At 51.7% G+C, this 17516-nt stretch overlaps 1 protein-coding gene across 1 annotated transcript in view; it reads right to left on the minus strand.

Moving 5' to 3' along the window:
- Nucleotides 1-197: 197 nt before the first annotated feature.
- The window catches only part of fat3a (FAT atypical cadherin 3a), a 37695-nt gene continuing 20376 nt past the window's right edge, over nt 198-17516 (minus strand). The window contains exons 18-31 of the mRNA XM_076019842.1: nt 13825-13962; nt 13178-13321; nt 12395-12592; nt 10497-11313; nt 8924-9058; nt 8159-8313; nt 7832-8068; nt 6976-7216; nt 6678-6831; nt 4564-5296; nt 3346-3439; nt 2498-2557; nt 940-975; nt 198-772 (exon numbers count right to left, since the gene is read on the minus strand). Coding sequence (XP_075875957.1) covers nt 198-772; nt 940-975; nt 2498-2557; nt 3346-3439; nt 4564-5296; nt 6678-6831; nt 6976-7216; nt 7832-8068; nt 8159-8313; nt 8924-9058; nt 10497-11313; nt 12395-12592; nt 13178-13321; nt 13825-13962 — 3717 coding nt within the window. The remainder of the gene's footprint in view (nt 773-939; nt 976-2497; nt 2558-3345; nt 3440-4563; nt 5297-6677; nt 6832-6975; nt 7217-7831; nt 8069-8158; nt 8314-8923; nt 9059-10496; nt 11314-12394; nt 12593-13177; nt 13322-13824; nt 13963-17516) is intronic.

Genomic DNA, 17516 nt, shown 5'->3' on the forward strand with positions numbered 1-17516 from the left:
CTGTGCTTCTGACGCCACGAGTTCGGCCGCACGTCGGAGGAAATCTGTCTCTGCGTCACAAAACCACCAAACTACCGCAAAACCTTTGTGCGTCTCTTTCAGTCGCACGCGTAGCGTCGGTGCCGCCGGGCCCGGTGGGTCACACTTCAGTCTGCCGGGCCCGGCGGGTCACACTTCAGTCTGCCGGGCCCGATGGGTCAGACCTCAGTCTGCAGCTGCAGGTCTCCGCTTGCAGTCTCTCCACCACAAAGGTGGGCCGGGCCGTCCAAACTGAGGCTGCGCTCGACCCGAGCCACGTTTCCTGGGGCCAACGACTCGGCCGAGACGTCATCCGCGACCTCGCTGCCTTTCACCGAAGACCTGAACCCCCCCGGGGGGGCGGGACCCGAGCGCAGCGCAGGCGGAGGGTGGGACCGACCCGGAAGGAAGTTTGGTCCCGGGCGGGACGCAGCGCCGCCAGAAGCGAGCATGTCTTGGTGACCGAGTCTCGGCGTTGCTGCGACGGGTGGCCACGCCTCCTCGGGGAGGTCCTGGTGGGACGGCAGAGCGGGAAGATCCTCGCTCAGGAGGACCTCGCCGTGGGAAGCGGGACGCTCACTGTCGATGTCGTGGCCCCCCAGGTAGTAGTCAGACTCCAGCAGCTGCGGACCCGTTTGGAGGCAGGCCGGCGCCACGGCGCCACGGGTCCCAGGACCTGCTTGGCTGACCGGTGAGTCCTCAGTGTCGGAGAACCTGGCGGTTGGCCTCCAGTCTGAGGGGTGCCAGTGGAACCCTGGGACAGGGAGAGGAGACGACACATGGAACAATGTTAGCAAGAACACGGAGCCTCGTTGTCTCTGAGCAGCCTCCGTATTTACAGTGCAGAACCTCAGTGCAGTTCATAAAGAACCAACTGGACAAGCATGCGGCACACAGACAGTAAGGGAACCAATCAGGCACCTGTGTTGAAGGTTCGACTGAGCTCCATGTCTGAAACTGTGGGCAGGAGAAGAAGAAAGTCAGAAGATCACAACGTCCACACAGGCCTTCAGTCATAGGGATGCACCGATACCAGAACCAGTAGAGTACCACAACCAGTAGAGTACCAGGACCAGTAGAGAACCAGAACCAGTAGAGCACCAGGACCAGTAGAGTACCACAACCAGTAGAGTGCCACAACCAGTACAGTACCAGTACCAGTAGAGTACCACAACCAGTAACCAGTAGAGTACCAGTACTTTCTTCTCAGTGCTCACCAATAGCAATGCAGGGTAGTTAATAAAATACATTATGGAGTTTCTTTTAATTTTTCCACAGCTGTTTGTGTTCTATCAAACATTCCTCAGCAGAACTTTCATTGCAGTACCAACACAACATCAACAAAATGTACACAACTGGTACTGGTGTTGTGGTATCAGTACATATCCTATGGGTACCAGTAGAGTACTCAACCCCAGGTATTGGTGCCAATACCTGACACTGGTATCGGTACCAGGACCTAATACTGGTATCGGTACCAGGACCTGACATTGGTATCGGTACCAGGACCTGGTACTGGTATCGGTAGGTACCAGGACCTGACATTGGTATCGGCACCAGGACCTGGTACTGGTATCGGTACCAGGGGAGTGATGAGATTCCGTAGTTCTCTGTTGAACGTGGAGTAAAAGTCGTGGCACTCAAGCCCCTCCCCTGCAGTGATATTCACACTGGAGGGGGGACGTCCTTAACGAGCTGGCATATTTCACCACAGCGGCGTTCAGAATCTCCCATCTGACGGTTGTTTTATTTTGGAAGGGTTATTTCCCAACGTAAACTACGTACTGAGGTGGAAGCTTTGGAAGACGAATGGGGACGAAATGCAAAGTCTGCCATCTAGTGGTTTCACGTGGTGCAGCTTCCTAAAACAGCTTCCTAAAACACAACTATTTTACTTTGGTAACTGAAGAAACAGGAAGCAGAAGATGAGGAATACAGCGGTGCTACCCAATCAAAAGCTGGTTTGAAGCAGCAGACGCTGCTCGCTAGTTAGCTTTGTTAGCCGTGAGCTGCTACACTGATTGAAGTTTATTTTGCTTTTGTAGTTTACTGTAACTGAAGTTATTGATTCATTTTGTTTACTGAGCACAGAGTGAAGTCATCGCCAAGCTCAGAATGCACTTTCAAAATAAATGTGCCGACTTCATAAACACGATGTTACATCATCGTGTTTTATTTCACTTCTATATTTCATACAGCGAGCTCACTGGAACGTTGAGGAAAAGCAAAGCATCGCATTTTATTTTGAAATGCACCAAAAGAAAAGTCGGAATGCAGTGGATTCGCTTTATTCAACGTAAGGAAAAAAAGATCGGATCGGGAGCAGAAAATCGGGACCGGGACGTCCCGACATTCCAGTGAGGCCACGGACTGCATTCCAGAGGTCAACAAAGGCGGGGGGGTTTTAACGTGTTCAAAGTGAGACGAAGTACAAAGTAAATGACGAAAAACTACAGTAAAGTATAAATATAAAAACTACCTTCACTCTCGATGGTGTCGACTGCGTCGTTGAGCAGGCGGATGACAGTGACGATGGAGGCTGCAAGCAAGAGACAGTTTGCTGAGGACACTCCTTCAAACAAGTACGCACACTTGAGTTTGCTGAGGACACTCCTTCAAACAAGTACGCACACTTGAGTTTGCTGAGGACACTCCTTGAACAAGTACGCACACTTGAGTTTGCTGAGGACACTCCTTCAACGAGTACGCACACTTGAGTTTGCTGAGGACACTCCTTCAACGAGTACGCACACTTTGATCAAGCTATCAAACCTTCTGCTGTTTCTACTCTTTGTAAAGCCGTCAGTTTGGAATTCACACGTTAATAAAAAGATATTGTAGCGTGGAAAATTACAAAGTAAAAGCACGTCTGTGTACAGAAACGTAGGATACAAAATAGAAAAAGGTTTCTGTTGCCTACTGAAGTCGCTCACTGGTGGCAGCAGTGGCATAAAGCTTGCATTGGAATACACAACAGTACACAACAGTACACAACAGTACACATTAAAACTTTTCCAGTTCCAAGAACACAAAGAGGAAGTGACAGCTGGTGTGGGTTTGGATCAAACTCATGGCTTCTGCTTGTAGTTGAGCCAGAAGACTGAGAGCCTCCACAGAGCAATAAAGTATGTCGTAGTTTGCTGTGAATCGTCCTTCAAACACACACATTGGGCCTCGGTTCTGGGTTCTTTTACTGAACCTTGCAGCATTTCAGGTTCCGCTGAGGTCCTTTTTAACCCTAACCCTAACCCATGACTTTGATTGTTTGAGCCTCTTGTTGAGTGTTTTCAAACTACTGCAATACTTCAGCTTCAGTGTTTTTCTTACCGTTGTCCTCGCAGGAGTCCGAGCGGAACAAACTCCCACATTTGACCTCTGAGACACTCCGACCATCGCCACATGTCACTTTGTCCACGCCCACCTCGTCCACGCCCACCTCGTCCACGCCCACCTCATCCACGCCCACCTCATCTGTGAAAAGACCTGCAAGTCACAGCAGAAGTTGTGGGAGGAGCACCACCCAGTGGAGGAAAGCAGCAACTGCAAGTTCATCAACAGTAGAGGAGTTTGAGTTCCGTCACTCAACACCATGGGCAGTGGAGGAAGAATATTATAGCAACACGTTAGCAACACGTTAGCAACACGTTATCAACATGTTAGCAACACGTTAGCTAATGTGTTGTGACTTTCTGGGAAACGCAGTGGTGCAGGTGCAGGGTGGCAACACCAGGAGAACCAGACCAGATCAGGCCAGGCCAGGCCTGGCCAGACCAGACCAGGCCAGCCCAGACCAGGCCAGGCCAGACCAGGCCAGGCCAGACCAGGCCAATAAATCAATCAATAAAGGCTCATCCCTCCCACCCCCTCATTTGGACCCGCCCCTCCACACACACACACACACACTCGTACTCACACACACGTTGGTAGGATAGCTGGGCACTAAGGTTAGGGTGAGGAAAGGCCACTAATGGGCGGCCGGCACCACAGTCTGCAGCCACAGGGGGCGCCACCACTGTTAAAAGCTTTGTCTGAAGTTCCTCTTAAAATATCAACAGACTCTGAGGTTCCCTAGCAGGGTTCGGGTCAGACTAGTTCCCTGGCAGGGTTCGGGTTCGGGTCAGACTGCTTCCCTGGCAGCCTGCTCCACCAATAACGGCCATGATGGCTGAACGCAGCCTCACCGAGGGTTTTATTTTGACTGGTGGTACGGTTGAAGGGTTAGAGTTAGAGTTAGGGTTAGGGTTAGCAGGGTTAGGGTTAGGGTCAGCAGGGTTAGGGTTAGGGTCGGTGCCATAAAAGCATGCAACAGCACCGCCTGCTGGCCTGAGAGGGTAAAAACCCGTCTTCCTAATATTTTGTACATGTGGAATAAATTTGAGTGTTTAAAATCTTGAAGTTTTGGCAAAGGTTCCACTCTCTGCTCTCTCTGGTTATAAAGTCCTGGTCCTGCCGTCCAGGACTTTACAACCCTGAAGACCAGCAGGGTTATAAAGTCCTGGTCTTGCCGTCCAGGACTTCATAACCCTGAAGACCAGCAGGGTGGACCGACGCTGCCTCACCCTCCTTGCTGTCCCAGGGGCTCTTGCAGATGGAGTCTTCTGAGCAGGACGGGGACACTGGAGGCAGGTTGGGGGCCACTGGAGGCAGGTTGGGGGCCACGCTGCAGACCACCAGGCCCCTCCTGTTGCCCCCCGGCCGGATCCTGGGGGACTCGCTGGGGTGGAAGGTTTTCATCTCCGTGTGTTTCGCGCCGCCTCGGCCCTCCGCCACCTTCTGCAACGTGGCCTTGGGGTCTCCTTTGAAGCAGGGGGTGTAGGCGACGGGCCTGACGGGAACCCGGGGAGGCCCTTTGAACGCCGACCCCCCCGAGGTCTCGGTAAAGAGGTCGAGGGCGTCCCCGGAGTGGCAGTGCAGCGTCTTGAAGTGGAAGCCGGCGGCTTTGTTGAGGAGCGCCGCTGTGGCCGGGTCCTGGACCAGGGACAGGTCGTTCCGGGCGTAGTCCTTCTGGAAGAACCTCTTGCGCAGAATCACGAAGGAGACCACCAGCGCCACGATCATCAGGAGCACCGCGCCGATGCCCACCAACTCCTCTCGCCCCACCGCGGCCCGGCCTGCCCGCATGTCTGGGACCACCATGGGCCGCGAGCCGCAGCGCCGGCCCACGAAGCCGGCCGTGCAGTTGCAGTAGAAGGAGCCGTGGGTGTTGACGCAGGCGCCGCCGTTCTCGCACTCGTCCGCCAGGCTGCCGCGGGCGCACTCGTTCACGTCCTCCTCGCAGCTGCAGGAGTTTAAAAAAAGGCAACGTTTGGGTCAGAAAAAACTACAAAAGGGTAGTTACAGAAAGACAGGGCTCAGTCTCAGGTAATAACATCAAACTACCACGTTATTACTTGAGACCGAGGGGGAATTCTAAACCATCACCACACTTCACAGGGAGTCAGGCCTCGCTTGGGAGTTAAATTCCTGTATTGCCTGCGTGAAGTCCGCTGATGGTAGTTTGTCTGGTTTCGGCCATTAAGTTATCGTACTTGTACACAGATCATAGAGCTAGATCAACTAGATCAACTAGACCCCAGCAATCCTTCGACTGGCTTCGTATTCTATCAACCCCAGTTGACGCGCTTCCGTAGTTTGCTGCCGCACTGGACACTGTAAACCACCAGGCTCTCGTTCTGAGGTGATAATTACCAGGTTGTAAAAGGGTATCATGCAATGACAGTAGTTCCACGTCTTAGCGTGCTACTGAGCCCTGTGTTGTTTTCTATGCTGCTAGCAAAGAGCTTCCAGAAGCTACAACAGTTGAGTGTTGTAGCTTCCATGTTGGTTGCAGTCCCTCAAGGTCGGAGAGCAGAGTCCCGGCACCGCTTGGTCCAGACTTCATTCTGGACATTCTTTAATAATCCTAACAAATCAACTCAAGACGTTTGGAATAACACAGACTTTCCTCCCAACTCTGTCGTTGTGTTGTTGTGTCTTTGTGTTGTTGTGTCTTTGTGTTGTTGTGTCTTTGTGTCGTTGTGTTGTTGTGTCTTTGTGTTGTTGTGTCTTTGTGTCGTTGTGTCGTTGTGTCTTTGTGTCGTTGTATCGTTGTATCGTTGTATCGTTGTGTCTTTGTGTTGTTGTGTCGTGTTGTGTGGTTGTGTCTTTGTGTCGTTGTGTTTTTGTGTCTTTGTGTTGTTGTGTCTTTGTGTTGTTGTGTCGTGTTGTGTCTTTGTGTCTTTGTGTTGTTGTGTTGTTGTGTCTTTGTGTCGTTGTGTCTTTGTGTTGTTGTGTCTTTGTGTCGTGTTGTTATGTCATTGTGTTGTTGTGTCGTTGTGTTGTTGTGTCTTTGTGTCGTTGTGTCTTTGTGTTGTTGTGTCTTTGTGTTGTTGTGTCTTTGTGTCTTTGTGTCGTTGTGTCTTTGTGTCGTGTTGTTGTGTTATTGTGTTGTTCTGTGTTTGTGTCGTGTTGTTGTGTCGTTGTGTTGTGTCTTTGTGTCATTGTGTTGTTGTGTCTTTGCGTTGTTGTGTCTTTGTGTCGTTGTGTCTTTGTATCGTTGTGTCATTGTGTCTTTGCGTTGTTGTGTCGTTGTGTCTTTGTATCGTTGTGTCGTTGTGTCTTTGTGTTGTTGTGTCGTTGTGTCTTGGTCTCGTTGTGTTGTTGTGTTGACGGGAACTCACACCAGACCCTTGAAGCCCCTCCTGCAGCTGCACAGGAAGGCGTGGCCTATGGTCCTGCAAGCCGCAGCGTTCTGGCAGGGGTTTGGCACACAAGCCGTGACCTCCATCTCACAGTGACCTCCAGTGAACCTGGGGCTGCACTGGCATGAGAAGCCTGGTGGGTGGAGCAGGGTCAGGGTTAGGGTTCGGGTTAGAGGTTCACTTTAAACACAGACCCGGTTCTGCCAGTGTGCAGTGGACCCAGAAGCCCAACATTCCACACTGGACCTTTCATCACTGCTGCAATGCTCTACGTTACCACCAGAGGGCAGGTTGACGCAGGTGGCTCCGTTCAGGCAGGGCTGGGCCAGGCAGTGGTCCGGGTGAAGCACGCAGCCCAGTTTGATCTCCGCCAGCTCCACCACTTCGGCCACGTGAGAGCGTTTGTTCTGCAGGGGCAGCTGGTTGGCGTTGACCAGAACCGAGTCCAGGCAGCCCTGGAAGCCCTGCAGAACCAGCGGGTTCTTCTGCTGCTCCGAGATGCCCTGCTCATTCTGCACCTGGGGTAGGGGTAGGGTAGGGTAGGGTTAGGGTGTTAGGGTATGGTAGGGTAGGGTAGAGTATGGTGTTAGGGTAGGGTAGGGTGTTAGGGTAGGGGTAGGGTGTTAGGGTGTTAGAGTGGGGTAGGGTAGGGTGTTAGGGTGTTCAACTGCACAACATGAACAACTCGTACAAGCAACAAAGACCTTCTGATCAATGAACACGTCAAGCACATTCCACTTGAAAATCATTGTAGTTTTTAAAGAGAGAGAGAGAGGGAGAGAGAGAGAGGGTGAGAGAGAGGGGGAGAGAGAGAGGAAGAGAGAGAGCGAGAGGAAGAGCGAGAGAGAGAGAGAGGAAGGGAGAGGGAGAGAGAGAGAGGGGGAGAGAGAGAGGAAGAGAGACAGAGAGACAGAGAGAGAGGGAGGATCAGCAGGGTCCTCCACTCAGGGACTAGGACTAGGGTTAGGGTTAGGATAGGGTTAGGGTTCCACTCAGGGACTAGGGTTAGGGTAGGTTAGGGTTAGGGTTCCACTCAGGGACTAGGGTTAGGGTTAGGATAGGGTTAGGGTTCCACTCAGGGACTAGGGATAGGGTAGGGTAGGGTAGGGTTGGGGTTCCACTCAGGGACTCACTAGCGCCCCCAGCCAGATGCTCTTGTCTGCAGTGAGCGCCGGCGACCTCGAGGCTCCCAGGCAGTGTTCAAAGTGGCTGCTGTCCACCGCCAGGCCGCTGAAGGTGTGGTTGAGCTCCAGCGCCACCGTGTGCCAGTGGCCGTCGTTGACCCGGTGACCCGAGACGCCCGTCAGGTCCGCCGGGGCGGCGTCGCCCGGGCCGCACGACAGCTGGAAGCACAGCTTCCCCTCCTGCAGCTGCTCACACACACCAGCAGGGGGAGACTCTCTCACAGCAGGAACATCTGGAAGGACTCGGCGCAGTGGCCCGGGTCAGGACTCACATACCTGGAGCACGACGCAGGGCTCGGTCCGAGTGAACAGAACCACCCCTCGACTCTGCAGGGTTCTGATCCGGAGGCTGACCTTCAGCTCCGGCTGCAGCCAATCAAACAGTCTGTACTTGATGTAGCTGTTGCCAGAGAAACTCAGGGAGGAGTGGCCTCAAGCACCCCATCACACACACACACACACACACACACACACACACACACACACACACACACACACGCTCCACTTAGCCAATAGAAAGTGTGTATTAGCTGAGGAGACGGTAAACTGCGCCAGTTGCAATTCGCCGGCTGATTTTCAGTGGACTGCAGTTCCTCTGTTCACCTCACGGTGGCAGCACTCCTGCAGCACAGCCGGCGAGACACAACTTGGACCCGAGCGCCATGTCCTTCCTCTCCACGCCGGCCACTGCGGCTCGTTGGCCCGCGGGTCTTTTCAATATAGATATGTATACACATATATATATATATATACATATATACACATATATATATATATATATATATGTGTATATATATATACATACATGTATATATATATGTGTATATATATATATACATGTGTATATATATATATATATATATATATATATATATATATATATATATATATATATATACATATACACATACACACATATATATACATATACATATATATATGTATATACATATCTACACCAAACTGTATTTTGCAGACTGGCCTCAGTAGTGTTTTTGGGACTAGCTTAGCGTTAGCCTGTGGCGCTCCTGTGACACCCACCTGCACACTCCCCCAGCTTGCCGGAGGGACACCTGCATCCATAGGAGCCTCTGGTTGGCTGCTGAGTGAAGCACTGCATGTCCGGAGGACAGGGTTGGTCCTGGCACTGCTCAGACACTGCGGCACAGCTGGCGTCTGAGAGGACGAGAGCACGTCTGTTAGCTGTTAGCTGTTAGCTGTTAGCTGGCGTCTGAGAGGAAAACATCACGTCTGTTAGCTGTTAGCTGTTAGCTGGCGTCTGAGAGGAAAACATCACGTCTGTTAGCTGTTAGCTGTTAGCTGGCGTCTGAGAGGACAACAGCAGGTCTGTTAGCTGTTAGCTGGCGTCTGAGAGGAAGACAGCACGTCTGTTAGCTGTTAGCTGTTAGCTGTTAGCTGGCGACTGAGAGGAAAACATCACGTCTGTTAGCTGTCAGCTGTTAGCTGGCGTCTGAGAGGACAACAGCAGGTCTGTTAGCTGTTAGCTGGCGTCTGAGAGGAAGACAGCACGTCTGTTAGCTGTTAGCTGTTAGCTGGCGTCTGAGAGGACAACAGCACGTCTGTTAGCTGTTAGCTGTTAGCTGGCGTCTGAGAGGACAACAGCACGTCTGTTAGCTGTTAGCTGTTAGCTGGCGTCTGAGAGGAAGACAGCACGTCTGTTAGCTGTTAGCTGTTAGCTGGCGTCTGAGAGGACAACAGCACGTCTGTTAGCTGTTAGCTGTTAGCTGGCGTCTGAGAGGAAAACAGCACGTCTGTTAGCTGTTAGCTGTTAGCTGTTAGCTGGCGTCTGAGAGGACAACAGCACGTCTGTTAGAAGCTGGCGTGGAAGTGTTTACGACTCCCCGGCAGCTCATTGGCCGGATGCATCCACCTGACTGATGGAAACCACTCCCACTCACAATAGCTGAACAAAGCTTCTGTTGACTGCATGAAGTTCCTAAGAGCCCATTTCCCCCAAAACCATCAACCAATCAACCAATCAATCAATCATCCAACCAACCAATCAATCATCCAATCAACCAATCAATCAATTATCCAACTAACCAATCAATCAATCAATCATCCAACCAATCAATCAATCAACCAACCAATCAACCAACCAACCAATCAATCAATCAACCATTCAATCAATCAATCAATCAATCAATCAACCATTCAATCAATCAATCAATCAATCAATCAATCATCCAATCAATCAACCAATCAATCAATCAATCAATCAATAAACCAATCAATCAATCATCCAATCAATCAACCAATCAATCAATCAATCAACCAATCAATCAATCAATCAATCAATTAACCAATCAACCAATCAATCAATCAATCAATCAACCATTCAATCAATCAATTATCCAACCAACCAATCAATCAATCAATCAATCATCCAACCAATCAATCAACAAATCAATCAACCAATCAATCAATCATCCAATCAATCAATTAACCAATCAATCAACCAATCAACCAATCAATCAACCAATCAATCAATCAATCAATCAATCAACCAATCAACCAGGTCAGAGGTCAGGGCCCGTGGTGCCACCCGGGTCCCCGGGTCCTGATGTCGGAGCCCTGCGATTGGCCGACTCACCGTGGCAGGTGCAGCGGGAGGTGCGATGGAACCGCGGCGAGACGAAGCTGAGCCGGGCGGTGCTGTAGGCGGCCGGGTGGAGCGGTTCCAGGACGATGTTCTCCACGCACCGGGCCCCCCCCCGGCACTCCAGGCCAGAACAGTTCTTGTCCAGGATGGCCGACACCCTCAGCAGCTCCTCCAGGTGGCGCCGCGCCGCGCTCAGCTTCTGGGTGAGGTAGGCGGCCTTGTAGTAGCCCCCGCCCCCCCCTGACCCCCCCGCCCCCACCGCCAGCAGCAGGTCCAGCTGCCGGGTCCCGCCCACCGGCTGCAGGCCCAGCAGGTGCAGCGTGTCAGCCGGCGAGGCGGCACAGGCGGCCCGCAGGACCTTCAGGACGGCGCTCAGGTGGGCGGAGACAAAGTCCTGCGGCGTGACGCTCTCGAAGCGCACCGTCACCGCCTCCTGCAGCATGGGGGGCGTGGCCTGCTCCACGCGGATGTCCACCGCCACCGGGACGGTGAAGCGGCCGTCGCTAACGCTGGCGTTGAGGGCGTAGCGCCCGGCGTCCAGCCCCCCCAGCGCCACGATGCGGCCGTCGCGGGGCCCGATCTTGAAGAGGCTGCGCTGGGCCGGGAGGGCGTGGCCAAAGGTCAGGGCGTCGTGGGGGTCTGCGTCGCTGGCGTGCAGCTGGCCGATGACCCCGCCCGGGAACTCGTCCTCCAGGGTCACGATGTGGATCTCCAGAGGCCAGACCGCCGGTGGGTGGAGACTCTCCTCGATGACCCGCACGCTCAGCGAGGAGACGGAGGAGAGGCGGGGCTTCCCCGAGTCCGTCACCTGCCAGGGAGCCAGAAGGTGAGAGGATCAGAGAGCTGCGTTCTGATTGGTGGATTCCTGGATCGACCCGTCGATCCCAAACGTCTGTCAGATTTCCACAACTGCACACACTGCAGAAATAAGTCCCGCCTTCCACACGTTTTTGGGCCTCTCAGTTCCACCTTGTGAAGCCGAGGCAGTCCAATGGGTTAGGGTTAGGGTTGGGTAGGGTTGGGTTGGGGGGTTAGGGTTAGGGTTGGGTAGGGTTGGGTAGGGGGGTTATGGGTTAGGGTTGGGTAGGGTTGGCTATGGTAGGGTAGGGGGGTTAGGGTTGGGTAGGGTTGGGTTGGGGGGTTAGGGTTAGGGTTAGGGTTAGGGTTGGGTAGGGTTGGGGTTAGGGTTAGGGTTGGGTAGGGTTGGGTTGGGGGGTTAGGGTTAGGGTTAGGGTTGGGTAGGGTTGGGGTTAGGGTTAGGGTTAGGGTTAGGGTTGGGTAGGGTTGGGTTGGGGGGTTAGGGTTAGGGATGGGTAGGGTTGGGTTGGGGGGACTCTTCTACAACAGTTCTAAGAAGAACACGATGGACTTGGCAGAACAAAGAGGGGTAAAAGCATCGCAGGATTCAAAGACTTTGGCACGAACGCATCGACGAGTCGAACCCTGAATGTGTGAGGAGTGACGGAGGAAAAGAGGAACGGGTGAATATTTTCATCCGTTCATCATCGCCATGAACCACAGGAAGAGATCTCCCAGGGTCTCCTAGCATGACGGAGTCCCAGTGAACCTCTGTCATACTAGGGTTTCCTAGCAGAGTCCCAGTGAAGCTCTGCACTGGGACTCTGCTGGGAAACCCTAGTATGACAGAGTCCCAGTGCAGAGGTTCACTGGGACTCTGCTCGGAAACCCTAGTATGACAGAGGTTCACTGGGACTCTGTCATGCTAGGAAACCCTAGTATCCCTAGAGTCCCAGTGCAGAGGTTGTGACAGTGCTGAGTGCAGAACAGTTGGACGACCTGAAGACCTCACACAGAACCACAGCTTGTGGACCGAACTTCAAGCACTGTTGGGAACCCTGGAGGCGGACCAGAAGGTACTGCGAGCTGACCTGTATCTGAAGTACATATTCAGTCGCGTGGCTCCGCCTCAGCAGTTTGTTGGCCACCAAGGTTCCGTCGTTCTCAAGGACGAACTCTTGACCGTCGTTCCCAGACAGGATGTGGAACTGGTAGGGGGCGCCGTTCTGGAGGGAGTCCTCGTCTGTGACGGCCAACGTCAGGATGCTGGTGCCCACTGGCTTGTTTTCCTGGGGACAGACAGACAGACAGAGAGAGAGACAGACAGAGAGACAGACAGAGAGACAGACAGAGAGACAGACAGACAGAGAGACAGAGAGACAGACAGACAGACAGACAGACACTGTTAGAGCTCCGTCAACTCTGAAGACAACAAACAGCAGTGAACATCGAGGAGACCGCAAGGCCTCAGAGCTGCTGACCTCCCAGAGGACACCAGGAGTTCTGAACACTGACACCAGGAGTTCTGAACACTGACACCAGGAGCTCTGAACACTGACACCAGGAGTTCTGAACACTGACACCAGGAGCTCTGAACACTGACACCAGGAGCTCTGAACACTGACACCAGGAGTTCTGAACACTGACACCAGGAGCTCTGAACACTGACACCAGGAGCTCTGAACACTGACACCAGGAGTTCTGAACACTGACACCAGGAGCTCGGTCTGAACCCAATGCAAGTCCGTTCAAATAAACCCAACAACAGGACATCATTGATGAGGAAGATGAAGAGGTCATCATCGTCATCATCGTCATCATTGTCATCATTGTCATCAAAGCAATAGATGGACATGGTTTGTCATGGGACCGACCTGTGTGACGGTGGTCAGGCTGCTCAGGGAGAAAGTGGGCGGGTTGTCGTTCACGTCTAAGACGTCTACGTTGACCGTCGCGGTCGAAGACATCGCCGGAACTCCTCGGTCCACGGCCAGGACCGTTAGCGAGTAGTTGGGAATCTGACAGAACAAAAACAAAGTATAACAAGGCCGTGTTAGCGAGCACGCTAAAGAAACACAGAGCAAACAGACTGAAAGTAACTCATGTTAATAACTGATTGATCTGTCATAGAATTAAGAGGGTGCAAACTCACTGGGTTCCCCCAAGTTCTGCAAATAAGGAATTCTAATGATCACGGCAACTGAAGTGGGATTAGCGGATATGGGAATAGCGTAGCTAGCAGTGCAGGAAGTTCACAGTGGCCGACATCAAGACACGCTGACTCGAAGTAAAACTCACTAGTATCACTAAACTGTCTGGACTCTTACTGGACTCTTGCTGGACTGTTACTGGACTCTTACTTCTGGACTCTTACTGGACTCTTACCGGACTCTTACTGGACTCTTACTGGACTCTTACTGGACTCTTACTTCTGGACTCTTACTGGACTCTTACTGCTGGACTGCAACACCCGAGGCCGGGCCACTCGAGGACCTTCGTGTGAGTGAGAGCCTTTACTCACTGTCTCACGGTCCAGTTGCTTATTGACCTTGAGGAGTCCACTGACTGAATCCATCACAAACTGGTTGCCTTGGTCTCCGCGAATGATGGAGTACAGAACAGCGCCATTGAGACGACTGTCTGCGTCTTCTGCCACCACCTGGGTTAGGGTTAGGGTAGGGTTAGGTACCAACACAGACAGGTGCAACTGGAACATCAAGTTCTAACGTAGCAATGTACTGAAATGGAAATCATCTGCACGGAATGGAATGGAATTTGCAGGTGAAATCTAATTTGATTCACGTTGGTCAACCTTTGATTATTGATTATTGATCAGAATTCTTTACAATCAAAACCCCTACGAAGAAGAAAACCACAGGGGCTGTGCCATTGCCCGGTGTGGGGTGGCCAGGGCCCCACCCAGGAGCCAGGCCTGGGGTTGGGCTCGCATGTGAGCACACGGTAGCCGGGCCATTGGCCACGAGGCCCAGCTGGGCTCAGTGGGAACAAGCGATGGGGGTTCAGGTGCAAGGTGGGACGGGCGGCAGTCGAGGTTGAAGGCCTTGATGACCCGGGCCTTGGAAACGGCCTCTAGCTGTAGGGACGTGTCACCTCGCTGGGGGGGAGGAGCTTGTGAGGGAGGTTGAGAGGTACTGGCTCGATGGGAGGGGTGCTGGGTGGTGCTCTGACTGGGGACTCCATGGTTCTGCTGGGGGACTTAAACACCCATACGGGCCGATCTGAACCCGAACGCTGTGCCGTACCGGCAGGACCGCCCTTTGTCAAGGCCAGGGGCCGGGGGGGGGGTGTTCAGTTGGCTGCTCTGGGAACCACATGATTGCATCTCTGCTCTTTGCAGATGATGTCATCGTGTTGGCGCCACTGAGCGAGGACCTCCAATGTTTGCTGGGGCGGTTTTCAGCTGAGAGTGAAGCAGGGAGGAGCCTCAGCTTGGAGGGGCCTCAGCTGGGAGGAGCCTCAGCAGGGAGCACTGCATGAAAAGGGCCGTATCCGGAAATATCCGGGCACAGTAAAGTTCAGGCAAACCTGCTGTTTCCCGGAGGTATCCGGAAGTATGCAGCAATGTGTTACGCGGACAGGCAAATTCCTGAATACAGCAGGTTTTCAGGAAGCTACCAGACGAAAGTCATTAGCTGGTGGCTTGGCCTTTCACATGCAAATTATATGGATGGGGGGTGTGGGGGGCTGAGTACATATTCCACATGCAGTGTGACCTGCCATTGTTCTACTTCACGCTTCAGTGGAGACACGTGACTGTAATCAACCAATGGGAGCGTTTCGTCCGACGTCAGGGGTGAAGAGCGAACTACGTCCACAGTAACAACCAACTCCAATAGTTCACTGTAGTTGTTACTCATTTCTCGCTGAGGATGTCCTGCAAACGAAGCCTGGATTTCTGCGGAACCATTTCCACCTCTCCTGCACCCTTCATGCAGATGAGCAGTCCCAACGCAGTGAAGGCCATATTCACAAAGCTGGAGGCGTTCATGGACACTGTAAATAAGCGGCTGGACAGGATGGAGTCGATGCTTTGCAAGGTCAGAGAGGAACTCAAGGTCACCAGAGGAAAGGAGCCGGCATCCAAGAAGAAACTGCTCTGCTTCAGTAAGTTTGTTTTAGTTGCCCGGTGTGTGTGTGTGTGTGTGTGTGTGTGTGTTTTATATATATATATATATATATGATTACTGGTATTTTACACTTTTACGTTGCTGCCTATGGAATGGACCGATTATTAGGTTACTTTATCCCATGTGATTGTGAAATTAACCTTCATACTTTTCCCGCTCTTTTTACAGGAAGCCGTGCAAAGGTTGCACAATGGCGAAAACAACACGCACAGATATGATCCACAGACATGGTAAGATAAGGTTTTTGTTGGTGGAAATATTATTTCATGTGTAATTCCAGCCTGTGCCTTCATTTCTCCAGGCCATTATACCCTCCTAACACCTGGCTTCCTTTGTTCCACAGTGTATCACCCCCCCACCACCACCAGGGGGTGACAACACATCTTTGGAGGGAAGTTTCCTTGGCTCTGGGATGTGGAGCCTGAAGTCACAGTGGGTGAGTCACAATGTCCAATGGCTCTAAACATAAAATAAACCGAGACTTAAAATCAGTTTCATTTATCAAAACATCTTTCTCTCTTCTCTCTCACACCGCTCTACTGTATATGCTGAGTTTGATAATGAATTAAAGCCATTTCTTGTCTCTAGCATCCTGCAAGACGGACTTGGAGACGATTCAGTTACAGGAAGAACCAGGATGAGAATCGCAGAAGAAAGAGGAGAGCAGGATTGCTGCACGCATGAGGCAAAGGAAGAGAAGAGTGAGTGAGACCACATGTCCCCATGTAGTAACATGTAGTAACATGTAATAACATGTAGTAACATGTAGTAACATGTAATAACATGTAGTAACATGTAGTAACATGTAGTAACATGTAGTAACATGGGGAAATGACTTAATTAAGAGTAACTTTATTAACTCTGCCCCACTTTGATGTGTTCAGTGGTCTAACTCCTGTTTTCCCTGTGCTTATGCAGCTGTACAACGTGAGAGCTGGTGTCCTCCAAACTGGGGAAGAGGCCTTGTGGGGGACTGTAACAGTGGACCTCATGTCCCAAGAGGAGGACTCCATCTGGGATGGAAGGCCAGTGTGGGTTGTCCGGCCTCCACCCCCCAGTGTGGGTTGTCCGGCCTCCACCCAGTGTGGGTTGTCCACCCTCCACCCCGCAGTGCAGAGTTGTCCACACTGTGTGGTGTGCTCCAGCAGAGCCTGGACATTGACCAGAAATATGTTGTAACTCACCAGCAGAGACTTGATTGACTTGAGGCCAAAGGCCACTAGTGTCTTTTAAATCGCACATGCAGCAGCAGTGCTCGTATTGTGTGTGAATTCTATTGTCCTTTGAAATAAAGCTTTTTGATCAGAAAAACATGTGTGTAATTCATCTTTGGGTGACATATATGTACATTATACATATGATAATATACTAATAATAATAAATAAAAGGAATAAAATATATACAATAATAAAAATAATATGTAAATTTAAATTAAAAATAACAAGCTCCTCCCTACACACTGGACCAATGGGAAGGGTTTTTTATAGGAGGGGCAAGACATTGTTCCACCTATCCAGAGGAAGACTGTTGACCAAGGTCAACCTAGCAAGCACCCAGGGGATTATTCACCATGGCAACCAGGTGTGAAATACAAATAGCTGTGGCCCCCACCAAGACTGGTATGTATCCAGGAGTATCCAGGAGTATCCAGGAGTATCCAGGAGTATCCCTACACACTGGACCAATGGGAAGGGGTTTTTATAGGAGGGGCAAGACATTGTTCCACCTATCCAGAGGAAGACTGTTGACCAAGGTCAACCTAGCAAGCACCCAGGGGATTATTCACCATGGCAACCAGGTGTGAAATACAAATAGCTGTGGCCCCCACCAAGACTGGTATGTATCCAGGAGTATTCAGGAGTATCCAGGAGTATTCAGGAGTATTCAGGAGTATCCAGGAGTATTCAAGAGTATCCAGGAGTATTCAGGAGTATCCAGGAGTATCCAGGAGTATCCAGGAGTATCCAGGAGTATTCAGGAGTATGCAGGAGTATTCCGGTCCGTGTAACAACAGGGATACTCCTGGATACTCCTGAAAATCTGGGCTGTATCCAGGAGTTTACAG

This window comes from Nelusetta ayraudi, unplaced genomic scaffold (assembly GCF_046127955.1).
Source record: "Nelusetta ayraudi isolate G7.1 ecotype Tasmania unplaced genomic scaffold, CSIRO-AGI_Nayr_v1 ptg000011l, whole genome shotgun sequence".
Taxonomy (NCBI): Eukaryota; Metazoa; Chordata; class Actinopteri; order Tetraodontiformes; family Monacanthidae; genus Nelusetta; species Nelusetta ayraudi.